This window comes from Candoia aspera, chromosome 1, assembly GCF_035149785.1.
Source record: "Candoia aspera isolate rCanAsp1 chromosome 1, rCanAsp1.hap2, whole genome shotgun sequence".
Classification (NCBI taxonomy): domain Eukaryota; kingdom Metazoa; phylum Chordata; class Lepidosauria; order Squamata; family Boidae; genus Candoia; species Candoia aspera.
In genome coordinates, this window is record NC_086153.1 from 332858266 (window position 1) to 332880955 (window position 22690).

At 43.2% G+C, this 22690-nt stretch overlaps 1 protein-coding gene across 1 annotated transcript in view; it reads left to right on the forward strand.

Moving 5' to 3' along the window:
- Positions 1–468: 468 nt before the first annotated feature.
- The window catches only part of ATP8B3 (ATPase phospholipid transporting 8B3), a 57622-nt gene continuing 35400 nt past the window's right edge, over positions 469–22690 (forward strand). The window contains exons 1-7 of the mRNA XM_063289193.1: positions 469–558; positions 14503–14565; positions 16227–16318; positions 17611–17724; positions 18649–18747; positions 20367–20428; positions 21670–21742. Of these exons, the coding sequence (XP_063145263.1) occupies positions 14511–14565; positions 16227–16318; positions 17611–17724; positions 18649–18747; positions 20367–20428; positions 21670–21742 (495 nt within the window). The 5' untranslated portion in view covers positions 469–558; positions 14503–14510. The remainder of the gene's footprint in view (positions 559–14502; positions 14566–16226; positions 16319–17610; positions 17725–18648; positions 18748–20366; positions 20429–21669; positions 21743–22690) is intronic.

Here is a 22690-nt window from a genome sequence, read left to right on the forward strand (position 1 = left end):
CCTGCTGAGGAGGAAAAAGAGGCATTCTCAGCAGAACTGGTCTGGGATGGAAGCCAACGATGTGGTCAAGAGCCTGGTAGGTCAAGCGTGACCTAGGATGATGTAGTTCCTCTGCCTTGGGCACAACCCACTGGTCAAACTGGGTTTGGGCTGAAGAAGAGCTGGAAAGAGGGGAGAAAATGTGTTGGGTGGCAGTGATGTGTTTGGGCTGTTCTTCGCAAAATGCCTGTCGAGCAGGGAAGAAGTGAAAGAGAATATCACATACCTTGCCATGAGTTGGAAAGATTTTGCTTCCAAGGTGCAGGTGAGCAAGATTTGCAGGTATCGCCATGGGACAGGTTTCAGCAGAGAGAGAGAGAAAGCGAGAGAGCGAGTGCGGGGGATTGGGTGGAGTGAATCACTCCCCGCTCCCTTTGTGCTGCTTTTTAAAAGCCTCCATGCCTTGGCAAAGCTGATCTTGTGTGCCACAGCTCGGAAGCCACTTGAGGTCAGCAAAAGCATCCTGGAGATCTGGAGAAGGGCAACAGAGTTGATCCTGGCAGGCAGGGAAGGCGATAGGTAAGCCATGCCAACTTTCATTGCCAGCAATGCACAACACTGGTCTACTTGCCTCCCCACCCCTAATGAGCCCCAAGAGGGAGAGAGGACGAGTTGGGAGACGCCAAGCTTCTTCTGCCTAGGAACTCAGTGGTGGCTGAAGATGCAGCAGGGAAAACATCTTGCGCTGCAGGAAGACCCAGGGGTGCTGTTGTTCAGGCACCTTAGAGACAGAAGCACACTCGGCCCAGGGAGACCGTCAGCTAGTGCAGAATCAGAGAACGTGCTGAAGAGGCCAGGTTGAATGACTGAGATCTTAAGGATGATAGGTTCCAGGGTTGATATCTTTTGTTTCTGAATGAAAGGGGGAGAATAGAAATTTATAAAATCAAATTTGATGAGAGGAAGAAGTGGCAGGCAGGAGAAAGGGATCCTTTACACAATGCAGCATAGACCTGGGGAACTGCCTATCATGCTGTTTCTAGCTAGTCTGAAAAGGCAGTTTGAGAAGTTCATATAGGAGGAAGAGAAGGTCCGTCAAAAGTTCTTGGCAGACGCTGGGCAGAAAACGACTTCTTTCGTTCATTCCTTTTCAGAAGTATCTTTTTGCCCACTGTGAAAAACAGGAGAACGGACTGTTTGAAAAAGCTGTCCAGTGCTTAAGAGCCCTCGTATGCAAGGCCTAGAAATGTTTTAGACATAAATGTTTTGCTATGGTAGATTCCCATTTGTTTCTTTTTAATTAAAATACTGTAAAAATAAAATCAGTGGAACCCAATGGGCACCCCAATGGACGTGACTACAGAGCCATGAGTTGTGCCACGTTGGGAGGGGGGCACATTTATGTATTTACTAGGTTTATATCCTGCCTTTTCTTCAGGAGTTCAAGGTAGCATACAAAGCACTCCCTTGCCCTATTTTGCCCACATCCTGTGAATAGGTTGGGCTGGGAGAGAGTGACTGACCCAAAGCCACCCAATGAACATCTGTGGCTGAGAGTGGGTAGAACCTGGGTGTACAACACCTAAACTACTCCAACACACTGGTTTCCCTTTGAAAAAATTCAAACGTTCACGGTCACTCATGCCTTGGTCACTTCCTGTTTGGATTACTGCAATGTGCTTTACGTGGGGCTGCCCTTGAAGACCACTCAGAAGCTACAACTGGTCCAGAATGCAGCAGTGCGCACAGTATTGGGTGTTTCTAGGTTTGCCCACATTATCCCTCTGTTGTGCGAGCCACACTGGCTCGCAGATTTACCTTCTGAGTGTAATTCAAGGCGCTGGTTATCACCTTTAAAGCCCTACATGGCGTGGGACTAGGTTATTTGTGAGACTACCTCTTCCTGAGGTGCCTACCTTATCCTACCAGATTGGATAGGTTAGGCACACTCCAGGTCCCTCCTCTGAAATGTTGCCACGTAGTGGGACCTTGGAAGCAGGCCTTCTCCATGGCTGCTCCGACCTTATGGAACACCCTCCCCCTGGCGATCCAGCAACTCCCCCCCCCCCACTGTTAGCCCACCAGAAGGCCATCAAGACCTCATGCTGGAATAGAGTGAGCCTGCCTGGAGTTGGTGGTGGGGCATCCCAAGGAGATGATTATGGTTTGTTTTGATTTTATGTTTTTTTATGGTTTTAATGGTTTATGGTTTCCATAGCTCTGGGTTTTATTGTTGCTGTGAGCCACCCAGGGTTGTGTTTTAAGACGGGCAGCCATAGAAATCTTTCAGATAAATAAATAAATAAATAGTAATTAGCCACAACTGCTATAGGCGTATATCTCTCATTTTCAACAGAATGATGTTAATTATTACAATAATTATTACCATAATTGCTCTTCTTCATGCCTTAGTCATCTTGCCTTTGGACTCTTGTAAGGTGCTTTACACGGGGCTGCCCTTGAACAGCATCTGGAAGGAGCAGTGGGCCCGGAATGCAGGGCCTCAGGTACTCACGGGTGGTTCAAAAATCTGCCCCTGGGCCACCCCTAATTTGAGAGCTGCATTGGGTTACCCGTTGGCTTCTGGGTGCGGTTCAAATACGGCTTGTCACCTTTAAAGGCCTTCATATCTTCAGGACCACCTTTCCCCAGTTGATTGGCCTGTCTGATAACATCTTACTGAAGGGACCTGAGGTTGCCATAATTAGATCCTTGGAAGTGTCTCTTTCTAATTGTTGCCCCTTCTTAGCACTCTCCCTAGTTCCAGACAACTCCAACAATGCTGAGTTTCAGAAAAGCCCTTAAAACCTGGCTTTTTCCACTGGCCTTGGGGGTAGGTGAGAATGTTACGAGCTGCTCTCTCCTGTAATGTGGAAATCAATGAATGACAAATTTTATTTATCTCTGGCACTGTGCTTTGTATTATGTTGTTATTTGCCTTTTAGACTCTGGTTTGCATAAATGGGGTATGCAAACCGCTTGAATTGGTTTCTACTGGAGCTGTGTATAAACCCTGTAAATCAGTGTTTCTCAACCATGGCAACTTTTAAGACACGTGGACTTCAACTCCCAGAATTCCCCAGCCAGTATGGCTGGCTGGGGAGTTCTGGGAGTTGAAGTCCACATGTCTTCAAGTTGCCAAGGCTGAGAAACACTGCTGTAAATAAACAAATAGATGGGGGAAAAGAATGGGAAATAAGCTGTTTCTTCCTGCTGTATGTATTGGCTTCCAAGAGGCATCTAACTGGCCTCTGTTGGGATTAAGGTGTTGAATCTGATGGTTTGTCAATCCTACCCATTGTGGTTAGTCTTGCGATCAATGGGAGTTTTTCCCAATCACATCCTTTCCCACTGAGTTGAGAAAATCCTCAGCATTTCTGGTCATGTTGCTTCAGAATTCTGGAGCTGTAATCCTATTAAAGCTGGGGAGTGCCCAGCTGGGAAATATATTGAGAGCTGTGCACAAAGAACAACAGCTCTCAATATATCAGAGAACTCTTAGAAAAGGTTCCTGGTCTAATCCAGCTGGCTTTTCCAGTCCTTTTATAGATAGCCAGATGCAGCCTCCAGATGCAGAAGCAGTCTATCTATAAATACAAATTACTTTGGTGCTTTATTTGTGAGCTTCCCAAAGGCCACCTGTTGGAAATAGGGTTATGGACTTTGATGGATGATGGCTCAGCAGGACTTCTCATAAATTTAAGGGAGCCAATTCTTATTTCCATATGTATTCATGATTATTAAAACACTGTATGTCCATATACACCTCCATGTTCAGAGGCAGTCTACCTCTGAGGATCAGGTGCTAGGACAAAAAGGGAGAGAGCTGCCACCTTAAGACTCATGGTTTCCCTGCATCATCTGGCTGACCGCTGCTGGAGACAGAATACTGAGCCTGGTGGATCTTTGGTTTGAGCCATCTTATTTTTGCATCTCTAGAACAAGTCAGAAGTGCAGAATATCCTCATATCCATGGGGCACCCCAATTCTGCAACTTCAAAGCATTCCTGAAGCACCCGTAATCCCTATTCCAGTATATCAGAGAAAGTCAAAGCTTCCCTTAAATAGAAGAGAATATCTGTAGCTCAGGGTTGAACTGTGGAGTTTTGGGTGCTCTCTGAGCTTGGATGATGATTGATGATGATGATGATGATACCACCAAGTTGGGTAATGAAACATCTGCAAGCAAACAACCAAGCTCAGAGAGCACCAAGGACTCCACAATTCCTTTAAATTGATTACATCTGCAACAGGTCATCTTCCACCAGCTCCAAGCCAGGAGTGTTTTTGTTCTTTGAATTAAAAATATGCTAGGAAATAACCTCCAAGGAGTTACTTCCCATCCCAAAGCCAGAAAGTGCAGTAGATAAGAACTACATGAAAGAGGCAGTTGCAGAGCACAAAGCACCCTGCTTTCATGCCTACAGACTGAGTCTACACACTTGCAGAAGTATTGCATTCATGGACACCCACTTGAGACTGTGCACAATGTTTGTGTAGCATTAGTTACATACCTTGAAGCTACACACTACTTGGTGTTAACGTGTTCATGTTCATACAGAAACACAGCCTGTCCCTTTCCCCCTCAGAAAATGTTCTGGGAAGGAAGGAAGGAAAGAAGGAAGGAACTATTCCTTGTTGTTTGATTGCTCTTGCCTCTGTTGCTTTTATTACTTGATTGCCTCTTCACATAGAGAAGTTGGACCTAAATACTATAACGAATTGAAATAATTGTTATTGTTTAAGTATCACCATAGCAATGGTCCCTTACGAAGTACAACAGGACCAGTCCATGTCCCAAAGGGTTTAGAGTCTTAAGAGACTAAATATGGACAGTTCGATGAAATGGCACAAGAGCGATCGTTCTCTGAGCAAGGCCATCCAAAGATTAAAAGCAACGGCACTTTGAGGATTTTCCAGGGACAGTTGGGCTGCAAAGTTGCTTTCAAAGACGACAACAGAAAGATCTCGATTCACTCTGGTAGGCGGAGAAAGTTTACAAGCTGTTTCTTCCTGATAATCTACTTTGATGTCCATCCAGCGCTTTGAATAGGCAAATTTTAAAATATCCTTGGCATGAAACTTGGCATAATGGAAATCATGGTGTGCTGATGGGTGGGAGCTTAATTTTGAAGTGTCTGTACTTTGCTTTCTTAAAATCCATGTGCTGGATTTTAATTCCAAGGATATGGAAATCTTTGTAAAACAAGGTCTTCTCCCACCCACATCTCAAAATGGGTGTTTATCCACTATGACCTTTAATTGTTGGTATTATTTAAGAATAATAAGATCACTGACAGAGGTTTTGCTTTTTTGTATGGCTTAATTATGCTTCTTATGCTGATTTCCTTTTCAGGTGGCTTCTGAGATTAAAAGGAATCTAGTGAAAAGGTGGCATCGAATTAGTGCAAAGAAAGACAAAAATAAATAAAGCATTAATAGCAATCAGCATTAAAACCAAGAACAGGGATGGAGAAAACCTGAAGATAGCCAATGATTAAGAGAAATCATATCCAGACTTTAAAGAGGCATATAGGCATAAGAAAAAAAGTAAATCTCATCTCTGAGATTAAAATCAAAATAATACTGTATTGATCTTTATTGAAAAAGTCCCATCCAGTTCTCAAGAGGTTCCCTCTGAATGATTGTCCAGCTGAGCCCTCCCCAATGTGGCAGCCTTTAAAAGGGTTGGGAGTACCACATCCCAAATTCCAAACTTGGCCTTTCTTGGCTGGGAGTTGCAATTTCAACACACCTACCAGTGCCCAATTGTACATTAGTACCAAGAACAGATGTTCTCCACATATAGAAATCCAGAGCACAGCATCTCTCTGCTTCTTACTGCGTCAATTCAACTTTTTTCAGCCTTTTGCAAAAGGCTGGGGAAAAAAAAAGGCACTGATGCATGAAGGAGTGAATTCCTTAGCTGAAGCTCTAAAGCCTAGCATGTCATCTCAAAGGACTCAAGCCTACAGGGCTAACTTTTTCTGTGCAAGAGGCATATTTTTGCATGAAGAACACTCAGCCTATAACTCTGAAGTGGGACAATTAGCTCCCCTTTACAACATCTGGAGATGCACCAAGTAGATCAGTTTTGGAATCCATCATCTTAGACCAGGATAATTTCTTTGGCTCCTCTTCTGGGAGCAAAGTGTTTCTTGATCTGGTACTTTTAATGGAAAGTTCACTGTAATTGGCTATTTAAGGTCCTCCTCATGGGCTGCATGCATAGGTAAGCCAGCTTTGGATTTGTGGCCAATCTCCAGCAAGTTCTAGGCTGAAAGACTGTTGGTTTTTTTTGCCAGCAGCTCAAAGGCTTGTACCAGCCTGTCTGTAATAGCATCTGCTTTTGTTGGTTTAATTAACTGGCTGATGAGCGAAAGCTATGCAAGAGAGTGCAGGAGGAGGAGAGAGATAAAGGACTATTTTCCTTGCTTTATTCTCTTCCTTCTTCTTCTGACTGCATTCTTAATCATGAGAACCTAAGGAAGATGATGATGATGATGTGCCATTGAGTCATTTTCGACACCTAGTGATTGCATAGCTGGATACAGTTTCTCCATGGAGAAGCCCCCACCCTTTGGAACATCCTTCCCGGACTTCCGAAAATGACTAAAGACCTGGTTTTGTCAGCAGGCTTGGAATGGGAGGGGGAATAGTTATACCTGGGGCTGGCTAGTGCCCTGAGTGATTTTGAGGGGCGTCCTACACTCGTGGACTGATTAAAATCTCTTGCCACTTAGATTTTACTATATTCTTATTTTATTGTATTGTTATACTGAAATGGTTTTAAGTTTTAACTGCATTTTATTGTAAACCGCCCAGAGTCCCCCATGAGGGGGAGATGGGCGGTGAATAAATTTATAAATAAATAAACAAACAAACCAAAGAATGCCCCTGCTCAAAACCCATCTTAGTCTGGCATTTTATTTCTCCCTGTGGTCATCCAGAGAAAGTCGGGGTGGTGAAGTGGTGAAGGTCCTGGATTAGGAGCGGGAAGAGCCAGGTCCTAGTCCTGCCTTAGGCTGGGTGACTTTTCACCCTGAACAGCGTCAGGCTCTGCACCAAGCCAGCTGATCGGCACAATCTCTCATCTCATCAAGCGCTGGCAGCTTTGGGGTAAAGAACTAGGCGCAAAAACATGTGAACTCTGCAAAAACATGTGAACTCTGCAATCACGTGGGACAAAGTGTTAAGAAAAACAACCAGGTGCCTCTTAAGTGCATGCAAGCATTGGGTGGAGAGTTATCCTTCTCCTGCCGTTGTTCCTCTGCTCCTGTGTTTGGAAGCTTGCTGCCCACCAGCTAATCCTGAGTCCAAGACTAACAGCCATTGATAATCCTCCATGCCTTTATCCAGTTCCCTTTTAAAGCCATCCAAGTTCGCAGCCATCTCCATGTCTTGTAGTAAAGAATTCTGCAGGCTAAATGCAGGTAAACTTGTATGAAGCATACTTATTCCATGTATCTGCTCCTCCTCCCTTCTCTCCTTTTCAACAGTGTATTCTTGTTTTGTTAGTGACAGTAGAAACAATGAATAGATGGCACAGACTTAAGGTTTCAGTACTGTAGCTGTTTCCCTGCTGTACCCAGGATAGGCTCCATGAGAACTAGGAAGTTAGTTTTATAAACAACAGCTATTTTTCTATGTGTATTGCTTTTGACAGTTGGATTGCTTTTAATTTTGCTTTTTCCCCATTGACAGCCAATAAGGACTAGAAGCTTTGGTTGTTGTTATTAAGCTAAATAGTTCAGATAGCTGACTTTTGTGTTATGTAATGCAGGTAGCTTAATGACTACAATTGAGACCAGAATTTTGATTGCTAAGCAAAGCAGTCATTAAGTGAATCAGACCTGATTTTACGACCTTTTTTGCATGGTCATTAATCGAATCACTGTGGTCATTAAGTGAACCACATGGTTGTTAAGCGAATCACACGGTTCCCCATTGATTTTGCTTGCCAGAAGCTGGCCAGGAAAGTCAAAAATGGTGATCACATAACCATGGGGTGCTGCGATGGTCATAAATGCGAACTGGTTGCCAAGCGCCCAAATTGTGATTACGTGACCATGGGGATGCTGCAACGGTCATAAATGTGAGCACTGGTTGGAAGTCTTTTTATCAGCACTGTCGTCCGAACCATCACTAAACGAATAGTCATTAAGTGAGGACTACCTGTAATGAGGCATGTTTATATCATTTGCATAACTGGTTTTGTTCTGCATTATTTGGTCTTTTTATTCTAGTCTTGGGAGTGATAAATCCCAGTCCACTCAGGTTTCTAAGGCTCTGCTGGACTTCACAAATATTTTTCCAGCCATATTCTCCAAAGTATCTAGAAAGTTGATTTTAAAAACAGAAGAGTAAGTTTCTGGGAAACATTTAACCCAGTGAAACCTAGTTCATAATTTATAGAGACTGCATTTTCTACTTGTTCCTACGATTTCATGGACACTACAAGTTTTGAATAATTTTACCTTTATGCCTTTTTTTCTGTTTTAACTGCCACCAAGGCCCAAAACCATGGACTGTATTGTGTAAGAGGGGAAACGGAAATGCGCCTCTTCATAAACATAATTTGGGGACAGAGTTGTAGGTGGACATTACTCACTTGTTAGTCTGTCTTGGATGGTCATGGGATTGGCATCTCTCCTTTTTGACAGATAAACAGGATGTCTCATAGGCTGCTCAGGCTTTGGACGTAGTTTGAGAGACTGCTGAGAAAGAAGCTTCAGTGTAAAGTGATCTGTGTGTGTTTGTGTGTGTGTGTGTGTGTATCCCTCAAATTTCAAACAAAGATGAACCAGCCAGTGATTAGACTGGCTAACATTCCAATGAGATATAGATACGATCCTGTTACTATCCCTTAAATTTTGCTAAGATGTAGCTTATTTGTCATGTTTTACATGCACAAATGAGAGCCATTTTGGTGTAGTGGTTAAGGCATCAGGCTGGAAACCAGAAGACTGTGAGTTCTAGTCCTGCCTTAGGTGCAAAGCCAGCTGGGTGACCTTGGGAGTCACTCTCTCTCAGCCCTGGGAAGGAGGCAATGGCAAACCACTTCTGAAAAACCTTGTCAAGAAAACTTCAGGGACTTGGTCCAGGCAGTCTCCGAGAATCAGACATGATTGAATAGTTTAAAAAAAAAAAAAGCACAAATACTGATTGAAGCATATGAAAAAGGTCCAGTGTACTATCTTGGATCCCATCCTAACTTTGCCTAGATCCCTTATTTATTTATTTATTATTCAAATTTAATTACCGCCCATCTCCCTCAAAAGATTGCAATCATGTTCCTTCTTTTCCCAGTTCCTAGACACCAAATATTTTCCTTCTTCTCCTCCTTTTCCTGCCCATCTCTGCCTTCCCAAGGGCTCTGGCTGGATCCCCTCCAGACTGGATTACTCTGGATTTATTTATGTGACTCTGGTCAGCAGACAACAATCAAATAAAACCACAATATAAAAAGAAGCATTATAAAAACAGCCATTATAAAAACATAGACAATCTATCTATTTATTTATTGAATTTATAGAGTCACCCATCTCACCAGAAGTGACTCTTGGCAGCGTACAACAATCGAGTAAAACCACAATATAAAAACAAGCATTATAAAAAAAACATTGACGGGCCTCTGGCAGGGCCCTCTAAACCACCCAAGAGGGCTCTCTGGTGTCATCACAGGTCCAGAAAAATACAGGAAGCTGCGTTATCTCAGAGGAGACTGTTTCTCCAACTAGGAAAAGAGATAATTGCGTTATTTAAATAAAGAGATGGGGAAAACCCTGTGATTTCCACATTTGCCGCCCCCACAGATTACAACTTTAAAAGACCTCTTTTATGAGATCTTCAAGAGTGTGGTTTAAGGGGACAGAGGAATGGTGGCCTGGATGAGTGCTTTACTCTTATGGCAAGCATTGGGGTGCTTGCGGTGTTTGCCAAGAAGGCCCGTGACTTGGCACGAGTTGTCACCCAGTAAACCACACTGAGGCAGGAAAGTCCTTTGTTCACTTTTATTTCTGTGCACAGCAGCAAGAGAGATCTCCTGCCCAGTGCAAGAGCCTCAGACATCACACCCAACTTCTTTTTTATATGTTTTCTAGCAAGGAAATAAAGGCAACAAAATTTCTTTATTGGCTATTTCTTTTAGCACTTGCGTAGTAACTCTACATGCTACATGCTATCCCATAATATCCCTTAGCAAGTTCTATGTTTTCTAAGACCCCCACCTTAGGGGTGTGCTTTTTACTATGTTAATTAGCCCTTAGGTTACAGCTAGGTCAGCTGGCGGTCTCGTAACTAGGTCGTTCTGTGATTTCTGAATATCTTGAAACTAGTCAGTCTGTCAGTCACCTGTCCAGCCCACTGTAATGATTGCCTACTCTAATAGACTCAGACTCACAAGCAGGAACTTACTGATATCTGATTTATTAAAGAATAGTATGCAAATACAGAGAAAGCTGAGAATGAACAAAAGCGCACCAAATACAAACTAAAAACCCTCGGCTCAAATGTAATCCCTCCCCTCGCCCTGCCGTTGCAAACTCCCCCCCCCCCAGGTGCTGGTAACCGTTTCTGCTGATGTCCTGGGAAAGGAACCTTGAACACACGAGATAACCCAAACACATTCCAATCCAGCTGCTAACATACAACAATCCCACGCGATGGAATCCTCCTCCCCTCCCAGACGAAACACACATCCGCCAAATGACATGCGAAACGTTACGATGGACCGGCAACATTGGAACGGTGAACGTGACACCCACGTCTTCTTGAAACTTAACCACAGGCATCTAATATTGTCTTGTTAGCAAGCAAGCATTAAACAATAATTTTCTTAAGTCTACCCGGGCCCTCAGCAGCATTCAATTCCATTCCTTTTCACAAAGCGAGAATCTGGCCAGGAGGACAGACATGGTGGTTGGATTGGAAGGCAGGTATGGTAACCAGATAATACTCCAAATGCATCCTTAAAGCTTATAAGTCAGTGTTTCTCACCCTCAGGAAGTGTAAGATGTGTGGATTTCGACTCCCAGAATTGGGAGGCAGGCGGCCAGCTCCTTGCAGGCTTCCATCCCATGCCATGAGGACTATTGCGCAGTCAGGATTAAACTAGCCATTGATGCTGCCATTCCTATGCTTCTGTAGGACTAGCCTGCCTGCTTCTTTTTCTCCTGATGTGGAGAAGAGGCGATCAGAAGAGGGGTGGGCCTGTTTAAGCCCTTGGGAAGGAAGGTTCGAGCACTTTGCCGGGCTGTAATACCAACCTAGATTCCACCTCTGCCCTTTGTTGTGGGAAGCACTCGAGGGCATTTCTATGTTTCCAACGAGGCTCTTGCATCCGTACACGCCTCAGTCATTACACACCCTCAGGCAGCCAACCTGGTTTCCTTCTGGCTGGGCTGCAAAACTTCGGCAGCTCCAGAAAGTTTGAGAGTGGGCAGTTTTCCCATTCACCAGAGCAGGGTTGATCACTAGGGGTTCCCTGGGAGATTTTTATTTATTTATTTATATGTCAAATTTATTCCCTGCCCATCTGACTCAGAGAGCGACTCTGGGCAGTTTACATAAAATAGGAATAAAACATTAATTAAAATACAATAAAACAGTAAAACAATAAAACAGTACAATAAAAACAGTCTTCTTAATAAATAATATGTTCCAAGAGATGGCTAGTAAAAAGTTCTTAATTTCTGGGGAGTGTCTTTATTTATTTATTTATTTATTTATTTATTTATTTGTCAAATTTTCTCGCCGCCCATCTCCCCCTTTTAGGGTGCCGACCACACCCAGGGTTGGCTACCCCTCCTCACCCCCCACACAAGACAGCAGAGCCAGGTCTTTACTCCTTTCCAGAAAGCTGGGAGAGTGGGTGCTTACCATTTATTTGAAAAAAATATTTCAACTTTGAGCAACTTCACATTAAAGAAGTAAGTTTTATTCTTTATTTTCAGGTTAAGAACACTGTTAGTGCCTATAAACAGGCCTACCCATGAAACGAATATAATAATTTTGTAACATCTGGCCTATATTTGAGCCTGAATGTGCAGGGGTTCCCCAAGGCCTGAAAAGTATTTCAAGGGTTCCTCCAGTGTCAAAAAGTTGAGAAAGGCTGCACTGGAGCACGGGCCCCAGCTGCCTCTTATCACTGAAACCTAGGGGTATTTAAGCTGCCTTTATCAAGGAATCCAGTCTTAATTATTCTAAGCTGTTAGACAATGTCTGTAAAAAAAATCAGCCTGGTTTGATCTGCCCTCCTTACATAAGTGACACGCATCAGAAGCTTACCTCAACCTGCCTCTGGGCTCAAGCAAGACATTATTATTCACTCCCCTGCAAGAAAAATACCCCCCAACTTGGTCGTACTTTTAGGAAAATGAATGGTGCTCTCCCGCCGACTACGTTTCTATGGTTTTAATCGTTTCATGGTTTTTAATGTTTTTAATGATTTTTGCAGATATTTTGGGGTTGATGTTGTATTGCTTTTTCGATTGTTAGCTTTGGGAGCTGCCCAGAGTCATGGGCGTGAGATGGATGGCTACATAAATTTAATAAATAAATAATTTAATTAATAATTAAAATACAACAAAGCTTTGGGCCAGTCAACTCTCAGCCCAATTCACCTCACAGGATTGATGTTGTGGGGAAAATGGGAGGAGGAAGGAGTATTAGGTATGTTTGCTGCCTTGAGTTATTTATAACAATAATAAAGGTGGGATAAAAAAAATCGAATAAACAAACAAACAAACTTGCAGGCTTTACCTTGCAAGCTATATCCATGGCACCAGCGGTTGGAGAAAGCTGCAAAAGGATGGTGTCTTGCCATTATCATAGCTTTCAAAGGGAATTTGTATGGATAAACATGGCATTTTGATAGCCAGGCACCTTGGCCCTTGAATCAATAATCCATGTTCTTTTGGAAAACAACTAGGCAATGAATGCATCCCAGGTGAGGACCTGAGTGTTAAGGGATTTTTGATACTCCAGGAGCTGCTGTAGTTCAGAAGACAGGACACCAACTGAATGATGAACTTTGCAAGCACTATTGGCCAGCTGGAGAGAGCTCTGATTGTCTTGTGGGGATCCCTTATGGTAGCGTTTCTCAACCATGGCCACTTTAAAATGGGTGGACTTCAACTCCCAGAATTCCCCAGTCAACCTGGCTTTTGATGAGAATTCTGGGGGTTGAAGTCCACCCATCTTAAAGTGGCCATGGTTGAGAAATGCTGCCTTATGATGACCCTTGCCCATTTCTTCCACCCCATAATCAGCAGCAAGGGGAACAATTGTATGGGTTGCACTCTCCCCTCTCTTTTGGTTAGTGTAGTTTTTAATTGTAGTTTTTAACTGTTTTTAATTGGTTTTAATGGTTGAATTTGGTGATGGTTAGTTTGTGCCTTAATTGTGTACACTGCCCAGAGTCACTTGCAAGTGAGATGGGTGGCTGTATAAATTCAATAAATGAATAAAAATTTAAAAATGCTTCAAAGGGCAGGTGAGTGAAAATGTGGAAGTGCTCTAAGTGTGTAAGGATAAGAATGGGAATGATCTCACACTAGCTTCGGCTTCAGTATGAAAGGCAACTATTTCTCATGTATTTATTCATTAAATTGATACCCAGCCCTTTCTCCAGGAAATCAAAGCATGTGATTCCCCGGTTTTCTCTGCAAGAGCAATCAGGCTGAAAGATAACGACTGTGTGCATCACATAGTAAGATCCAAGGATGAATGGAGAACCCAGGTCTCCCCTCATCACAGCGCAACCTTTCCAACTCAGGCATCTTCCAGATGTGTGGATTCAACTCCCAGAATTCCCCAGCCAACCTGGCTTTTGATGGGAATTCTGGGGGTTGAAGTCCACACATCTGAGAGGCACCAAGGTTGGGAAAGGCTGCTGTAAGTGCTACCCATGACACAGTATCCCTGGAAAATGAGTGCAGATTGCAACAATGGCTAAATTGGTATTGCAATGGCAATGGAATATACAAGGGGTGAGCAGACTATCCTGGATTAATGTATCTATGAGTCATAAAGGTAATCCTCACTTAACAACCACAATTGGGACTGGAATTTTGGTTGCTAAGCGAAGCAGTCATTAAGTGATCTGATCCAATTTTATGACCTTTTTTGCAGCAGCCGTTAAGCGAATCACCATAGGTATTAAGTGAACCACGTGGTTGTTAAGCGAATCACATGGTTCCTCACTGATTTTGCTTGCCATAAGCTGGCCAGGAAGGTTGAAAATGGTAATCACATGACCATGAGATGCTGCAATGGTCATAAATGCAAACTGGTTGCAAAGTACCCAAATCGTGATCAAGTGTCTGTGGGGCTGCTGCGACAGTCTTAAGTGAGAGGATTGATCATAAATTGTTTTTTTCAGCACTGTTGTAAGTTCAAATTGTCACTAAACAAATGGTCATTAAGTGAGGACTACCTGTAATCATATATGCTACAAATCCTACTGGGAGCATCTCCTAGCTCTGTTGGGATCATAGCCAACTTGATTTCTTTGCTTTCTAGATTTCAAAATGCCAACCCAGGAGTCTTTTGGGAGTTACCAGGATGAGACTAAAACAGGGCAAGGTGAGTAAAAGAGGACTTGATGAATCACCTTTGGCCAATCACAGGGGAAGCCACCTTGAAACATTTTAAAAAGATAAAGTTTGTTGAACCATGCACTCACTGTGGATAACGGAAGGATTTTTTGTTCCAGGCTAAAGCTTGCCCCCATCTTTAGTTTAATCTCCAGTTAGTTTAATCCAAGCTGGGGGAAAAAACAACAACAACCAGAAGCTTGAAAAACTTGATTTTGTTTTGAGAGATGCTTTTACAAGCCTTGGTATTTCCTCCCTGAACCTGAGGTTGGCAAACTTTGTTGGCAAACTTTTCTGTACTGTAATCAATAACAAGGAATTCTTTGTGTGCTGTCGGTCATTTCATGTGAGTCACTCACCCATCTAAGATCCCCAAATGGTTGGTATCTCACTGAAAGGTGTGTGGATCTGTTCCTCACATAAGCTCCCCTCCACTGACCAGGGCTAAATCAAGATGCCTGTTCCTGGCTGTTTCTGAGCTGAGGAGGGTAGTTAGCGGGGAGAGCTGGTTACACATGTCTCGGTGATGGGATAAGGAAGACTGAATGATAGTGAGACATCTTCTATATACTATTGAAACTCTCCTGTTTGCCTGTTTGTTACCCTCAATTGGGTGAAATGGTGCATCATAGGGCAACAATTTTTGAATCAACATACCTCAAATGAGCTAACTTAAAGAACACACCCAAAATCAGGGACCCATTCCTCCCGTGGGATTGAAATTTGGCAAAGTTATGGCCGCTTCAGCACCACCACACTGCTGCACCACCACACTCCCACAGTCAGCCGCTGTCACGTGATCGTCATTTCCAAAGCTCCCTGCCAGCTTCCCACAAGGAAGGTCAATGGGGAAGCTGGCAGGAAGTCACAAGTTGCTCCTGCTCCCACTGCTTTTATGCCTGTCTGTGGTCATTCTGTTTCTCTGTTTAGGTAAGGAAATGTCTCTGAAACAATGACCCAATGGGTCACGGGTTGTCTAGTTACAGTTAATGGTGGAGAACCTTCATTCACGCATAGCCAACAATGATTTTGCTGCAGAGGGGGGTTCTTGCTCAACTGGACCACAGAGGGTATGCTATTTTTGAGGCCTCCTGAACTCCCAGCACATACATATGGAGGATTGAGGTGATGCTCAGATCCCAGATGTTAGAGGTCTTGTGGTTTCTGAGCTTCCACTGAGCTTCCACTCATTCTGGAAGAGCCTGTGAGGTGATCAGTTAGATGCCTTTCCTGTTCTGCCTCCGAGGATCTTCTTAGTGAGATTTGTACTGTTGCAAGGGGTTCTTAACCTTTTGAGGAACCCCCCCCCCAGGGCTCCTTTGAGATTTTGGTGAATTCTACGGACCCCTTCTCAGAAAAATGATTTTAATTGCATAAAATAAAATGCATAGAGATGGACCAGTGTTTCTCAACCTTGACAACTTTAAGACGTGTGGACTTCACTCCCAGAATTCCCCAGCCAGCCATGCTTAGGGAGTTGCTTTAAAGAGATACGGTAAAGCTGTGTTTTTCAAACTTGGCAACTTTAAGATGTGTGGACTTCAACTCCCAGAATGGACACGCCAGTGCTAGCTTCCCTTTCCAAACACATTGCAACTTTTAAAATCTGGTGCCTATTCATCTGCAGTATTTTCCGTCCTTTTCTTCCAGATTTTACATGGGTGGTGAAGGCTAATGACCGGGCTTATCATGCACAAATTCGAAAGAGGCATATCTGGTGTTTGAAGAAGAAAAAATATGCAGTAAGTCTTATCAGAGGCAGCAGGAGGGAGGGAGGGAGGAATAAAAATGTCAGGGATTTCAAACACTCTTTATATTCTACTTCTCTCTCTCTCTCTCTCTCCCTCTCTGTGTGTGTGTGTGTGTTTTAAGTTTAATGAGCTTCCCAGAAGCTTTTGCATTAAAGGTACCTGTGGAGAAACTCTTTCCCCTTGAAGAAAGAATTCAGGAGTATACGGACCAATCCTTTGAGTTCACAAGGAAAACGTGTGTGTGTGTTATAGATTCAGTGAATAACACAACCCATTAATGCAACAATCTTCTAGGGGTTTCTAGCCATCCAGCCTAAAACAGCTGCTAAACAGAGCCAAAGCTATGCCATGGACCCAGGGATTAAATCCCATGGAACTTGGACTGGAAAGGTGAAGGTGGAGAGATGTACTTTCAGACTTGCAAGATTCTGTTAATGTAACGTTACAATAAATTTAGAGCTAGTACTTCTGGGTGTGCTTTTTGTCTGGATTACCACAGAAGGCTGACATCAATCTTGCAAGTCTCAAAGTACATCTCTCCCCCCTTGCCTTTACAGTAAAAGAAACTAGGGAGGGTGTCTTCTGAGATGTTTGCTATGCCCCCATTCCTTCTGCAGACTTGTCTGACTGTTGTCTAGTCTGTGGCTCTTCCTCCTGTCTCCCAAGCTCCTTCCCACATACCATTACAGGCTCCCAAAAAAGAGATTATCAGACCATGGTTAGGTGCAACTGGGAAAGACTCATTAGAGGTCACCCACTAAGTTAAGCTTTATGGAAAAGAATAAATGGGCATGAATTTGACAGCAGAAATGGCAGTACCTAAAAACCAGTGGAGAATGGGTTAGGGTTCCTTGACTATCACCAGTCTCAGATGTGGCCACCTTGAGCAAAGGATTGATGTCATCAGAAAAAAGTTGAGCTGTAATCATACTTAACTACTTTTAGCTAAAGGTCACTTCTAGAGGTCTTTCTATCTCTCACCTCTTCTTTTATTATCTGCCCTCTTGCCAGGAACATCTGCCTGCATATATAATATTCCTTTCTTCACACTTCACTTCATGAAGTGGGCTATGATCTATGAAAACTTGTTGTTGTTTATTCGTTTAGTCGCTTCCGACTCTTCGTGACTTCATGGACCAGCCCACGCCAGAGTTTCCTGTTGGTCGTCAACACCCCCAGCTCCCCCAGGGACGGGTCCGTCCCCTCTAGAATATTGAAAACTTATATGTGTTAATAAATTAGCTTGAATTCCATGTGATTCTTTGCTGGTTTATCATTCACAGGACAATGCCATTAAGACATCTAAGTACAACGTTTTCACTTTTCTCCCTCTCAACTTGTATGAACAGTTTCACCAGATAGCTAATCTATACTTCTTGTTCATCATTCTTTTGCAGGTAAGAGAGCAATTTATTCCCTTCTGGATTAGCAGCAAAATTAGGACCTTTCTACCCTTCTATTGAGATTTGTACATAACATGTTCTGAGGCCAGAGGCTTTCAGCCCTCTAAAGAGGCTCTATTCCCACTCTGTTTTTTGGATGTGGCATCCACAGGGGTGGGGCAAAAGAATCAGGATGAAGGCTACAACCACATGATTGAAGCCCTGCCCCTTTTTAACATGCATTACTCATGTGAACAAGAGGCAGAGCTGTCAGCCTTACTAGGTAGACCAGACAGGAAACATGACCAGATGAGCTAATTCTACTTTATTGTAAAGCTATGTTAACAGAATCTTGCAAGTCTGAAAGTACAATTCTCCCACCATCTCCTTTACAACCCAAGAAACTAGGGGGGGTCTCTTCTGAGCCTCTTGCCCCATCCACTTTTCTGCTGTGGGCTGAGCTGCCTTTTATCTGACCATTCCCTTGGTTTCATCTCTTTACCCTGTCTCCCAAGGTCATTCCCACATGCTACTACAGGAGCTTCAGTCACATGGTCACAGTTGCCATCATGACTTTTTGATTCCCCCTCCAGAGCACTCCTGGTGGGGAGAAAAAAACATGAGAAATTACATCACCTTGTTCTATAGCAAAGGTGGCTGCTTCTTCCTCCCTCAACACTCCCTCCCTTCCTTCTCCTTAAGGCTTCTGGAAGACGTAGGCTGATGGGAAACCCAGAGCCCTCTGTGCCTGTGGGCCTCAAGGCCTCTGCCTTGCCTATTTGTCTGGCCTTGCTTGTACAAGAATATATGCCCTCTTTTCATTCTGCTTTCCCCACACGGGCAAGGATGCCTTGTTCCTGCTGAAGATATTAGTGCAAACTTCTCCCTTTCGGCCTCCTTTCAAATAAAAAAAGGTTTCTACTTTGCCTTCTGTTCCAGACCATCCCACAGATCTCCACACTGCCTTGGTTCGCACTCCTCCTTCCCCTTGCTATCTTGTTGTCCATCAGAGGCATCCGCGACTTAATTGATGATGTTGTAAGTATTTGCTTGTTTTCAGTGGCTGCACAGTCTAATTCAGTGTTTCTCAACCTTGGCAACTTGAAGACGTGTGGACTTCAACTCCCAGAATTCCCCAGCCAGCATCTCTTGGAGGTAGTAGGATCATTCTGTATCAGATAGGTCTATCAGAGTCACCTTAGAAGAAAAAGGCAAGGTATTTCAACAGTCTACACCAGTATTTTTCAAACTTGGCAGCTTTAAGCTCTGTGCACTTCAACTTCACCTCCAATTTCAATTCCAATGCACTGGCTGGCAAATTCTGGGAGCTGAGGTCCACACATCTTAAGGTTGCCGAGTTTGAAAAACACTGGTGTAGACAACAGGTCATTTTTGGTATTATCTTTGTTCTAGGATCCCTCATTGGCTATATCACACAGGGAAGCCAGGTCTGTTGTTGTTGTTCACTTGTTTAATCAGTAAGAAACTGCTGATCAGGCCTGCTGTGTGTTATTTTGAAGTGGAACTGAAAAGGAAACAACTCTAGTACAGTTAGTCCTCAACTTATGACCATTTGTTTAACAACTGTTCAAAGTTACAATGGCACTGAAAAATGCGACTTACGACTGATCCTTGCAGTTACTACTGTCACAGCATCTCCGCAGTCATGTGATCAAAATTTGGGCGTGTGGTAACTGGCATGTATTTACAACAGTTGCATCATCCTGGGGTCGCGTGATTGTAATTTGCGACCTTCCCAGGGGGATTCCAACCAACAAAGTCAACGGGGAAGCTGGATTCATTTAATGACTGCATGATTAGCTTAATGATTGTGCCAAAAAGGTTGTAAAATCAGGTGCAACTCACCTAATGACTGCGTCACTTAGCAATGGATGTTCCAGTCCCAGTTGTGGTCATAAGTCGAGGACTACCTGTAAAGTACCTGGTTGAAGCAAGAGGAAGAAGAGGATTCTGGTTCATTTCCCTCTGCTTTTTATTTGAGCCTAACTAGAACAGGAGAATTCTGTTTTGAGTCCCCAACCCACCAGGATTCAGACTGGAGGTTTTAAAAGCTCCTTCCCTTCGATTGTAAGGAGTAAGGACCACCTACCTTCAGGTGAGTCCACCTGCACTTTTGGTCTTGCACCATACAGTTAGGTGTAATCTGTGTTTAAAGAAGGTAGCCTTTGGCAAGAAAAGTCTGCAGAGAAAAACAAGCAGGCTGCTCCATCTTTGCTCAACCTGAGAATTCCAGTGCAGAAATATAGCAGTTAACCCTACTCTATTTTTGCCCAGGGATTCTCAGGTTGAGCAAGACTAAATACATTACATTTTACAGAACAGAATTATTTGCACCCAGGTGAGGCAAAAGAGGATCAGTGACTTAGCTAGCATTGCAAAAGCCCATTCCTTGTACGTATAGCTTGCATAAACTTTTCACGATTTGATGGAGGTAATTCTGATGGAATATGAGTCACAGGTGTTCCTTGCACACAGCTCTAGAAACCATAGGAAGATCTCAACACTAGACACCTTCAACTTGAAGCCCACACAACTTAAAAGCTGCCAAGTTTGAGAAATCCTAGATTAGAGGAAGTTGTGGACGAACAGAAGCTCAGTGTACCAATGCAATCCATTCATTCTTTTTTGCTTCTCAGGCACGGCACCGAAGTGATGGGGAAATCAACAACCGACCTTGTGAGATCTTGACAGGGAGAAGGTGAGCCAATGTGGAAGATGCTTTCAGAGACATGTTTACCTCCTTTGAAAAGTACTATCCTTTTAAGTATTAGAACAGAGTCTGTGAATAATTAATCTTATACATATACCCTCCTTGGACGCTATTCATACTAATCGGCTTCCTTATGCTGAATGTGATGTCATCTCATGGCCAAATATGGAGACCTTCATGGCATTGCCAAAAGACCCACATTAGAGTAGGAATCCATTGCCTACTTCTGAAAAGTTTGGGATGTGATCTTCTACCTGACTGCTGATTGGCTAGAATCACCCAAAGAAGATGGGATGGATGGCTTGGTTGATTTGATTGATTTTTGCCTATTGTTTTATTACTAGACAACCCGTGAGCCATTGGGTCATCGTTTCACAGATACTACCTTACCAGGTTCCTCAATGCCTTCAACAATGGCAGAGCATCTAATGTACTGCCTTCACTGGAAAAGTTCTGAAAAATTCAGGGAGATATTCAGAGATGTATCTGCCTTGAAAATAGCCCATGTCATTCACATTGAACTGTATAGCCCAGTCAAACATCAGGAGCTGACCACAGGGAATGTTTTATCACATTTTGTATTATGTCATAAAATGTTTTATGATTATTTTTATGTCATAAAATGTTTTATAAAATTTGCCAAATTTCTGTTCCATGGGAGTCACAGGTCCCAGATTTTGGAGGCATTCTGTATGTTAGACCATTTGAGGTACCTTGGTTCAAAAATTGTTGGCCTATGGTGCACCATTTTGCTCAGTTAAAGGTTACAAACAAACAAACATGAGAGTTTTAGTAGTATATAGATTACTTTTTTTCAATGGCACTGAATCATCAGGCAGCAAACACTGAAGCAAACCACAAGAAACAAGGAGCGTGGAGATAAGCCCACAAGAACATATTTCATACTCAACGTTGCAAAAATGAACTTGGTGTCTAGTGTTGAGGTCTTCTTACAGTTTCTAGAGCTGTGTGCAAAGAACACCTGTGTCTTCACCCTATTGCGCTAGGGAAAGTTGAGATGAGGGCAACCCTTGGACTGAATTTCTTCAGAGGGGGGAAGCGTTCTCCAACAGTTCTTGAGAGTGACATTCACTACAAATTCAGCTTCTTTCCCCCCCACCCCCAAGCTTTTTGGCTTATTGCCGCAAGTGCCCAAGCCTTTTCATAGGCTCCACAGAGCTGATTCCCCCATGTGCCTGACCATCTATTATCTCTCCCATCAACCCCAGTTTCAGCAAACAGAAATGGAGTGATATACAAGTGGGTGATATTGTTTGCCTTCACAAGGACAGCTTGGTACCGGTAAGAATTTTTGTCTTCTTGTCTTAATCAAGGCTTCCCTGGAATAAGCTGTAAGTTCTCAAGAGACATAAACATGGCTAAGCTTCAATCAGGACTTTCTAGCTTTTCTAGCAAATTTCCTAGGTTGAAAGGAAAGATGAGGATTAGAGGTATCAAACAAACAAAGGCGAATGATTTGGTGAGATTATTTCAAGAATGGTAAAAAAATTGAGATCCTAAAAGGAGCTGCCTCTTCTAATTGCGACAACTATGTTTCAGTTCAGAACAAAAGAGCAGAATGTTGAAAACTTCTGTGCCTGCAAATCTCCATCTTTAGACTGGCTCTAGGGGTTTGAAGTGGATGCCCTTTCTTATGTAGAGGCTTGAATGAAATTGCTGGCAGCATAGGGCAGATTTTAACGTGCTCCCCCTCATATGCACTGGGATGCTGCTTTTGTGTATAATTGGACATGAAATCATGAAATCCATCCCAGGGCTGCAGTCTAGATCACTAAAATCTACTTTTAAAAAATGGTGCTTAAAAAAATAAATAAATCCCAAAAGAAGGCAATGGAAAACAACATCCATATTGTTGCCAGAAAAACGACCCAGACTTGTCCATGAAATCATCAGGAGATGAGCTGATGTAAAGGAGACTTTACATAAGTTGGATCAGGGTACCAGTGTTTTGTTCTGTTTAGAGCATTTTTTTTTTTTGGTCCCTTCAAGTCAGTCTTGACTCCTGGTGACTGCCTGGACAAGTCCCTGCAGTTTTCTTGGCAAGGTTTTTCCGAAGTGCTTTGCCATTGCCTCCTTCCCAGGCTGAGAGAGAGCGACTGGCCCAAGGTCTCCCAGCTGGCTTTGTGCCTAAGGCAAGACTAGAACTCACAGCCTCCCAGTTTCTAGCCTGATGCCATAATCACTATATCAAACTGGCTCTCACATTCCAATTTGGATTTACCTAAGTTT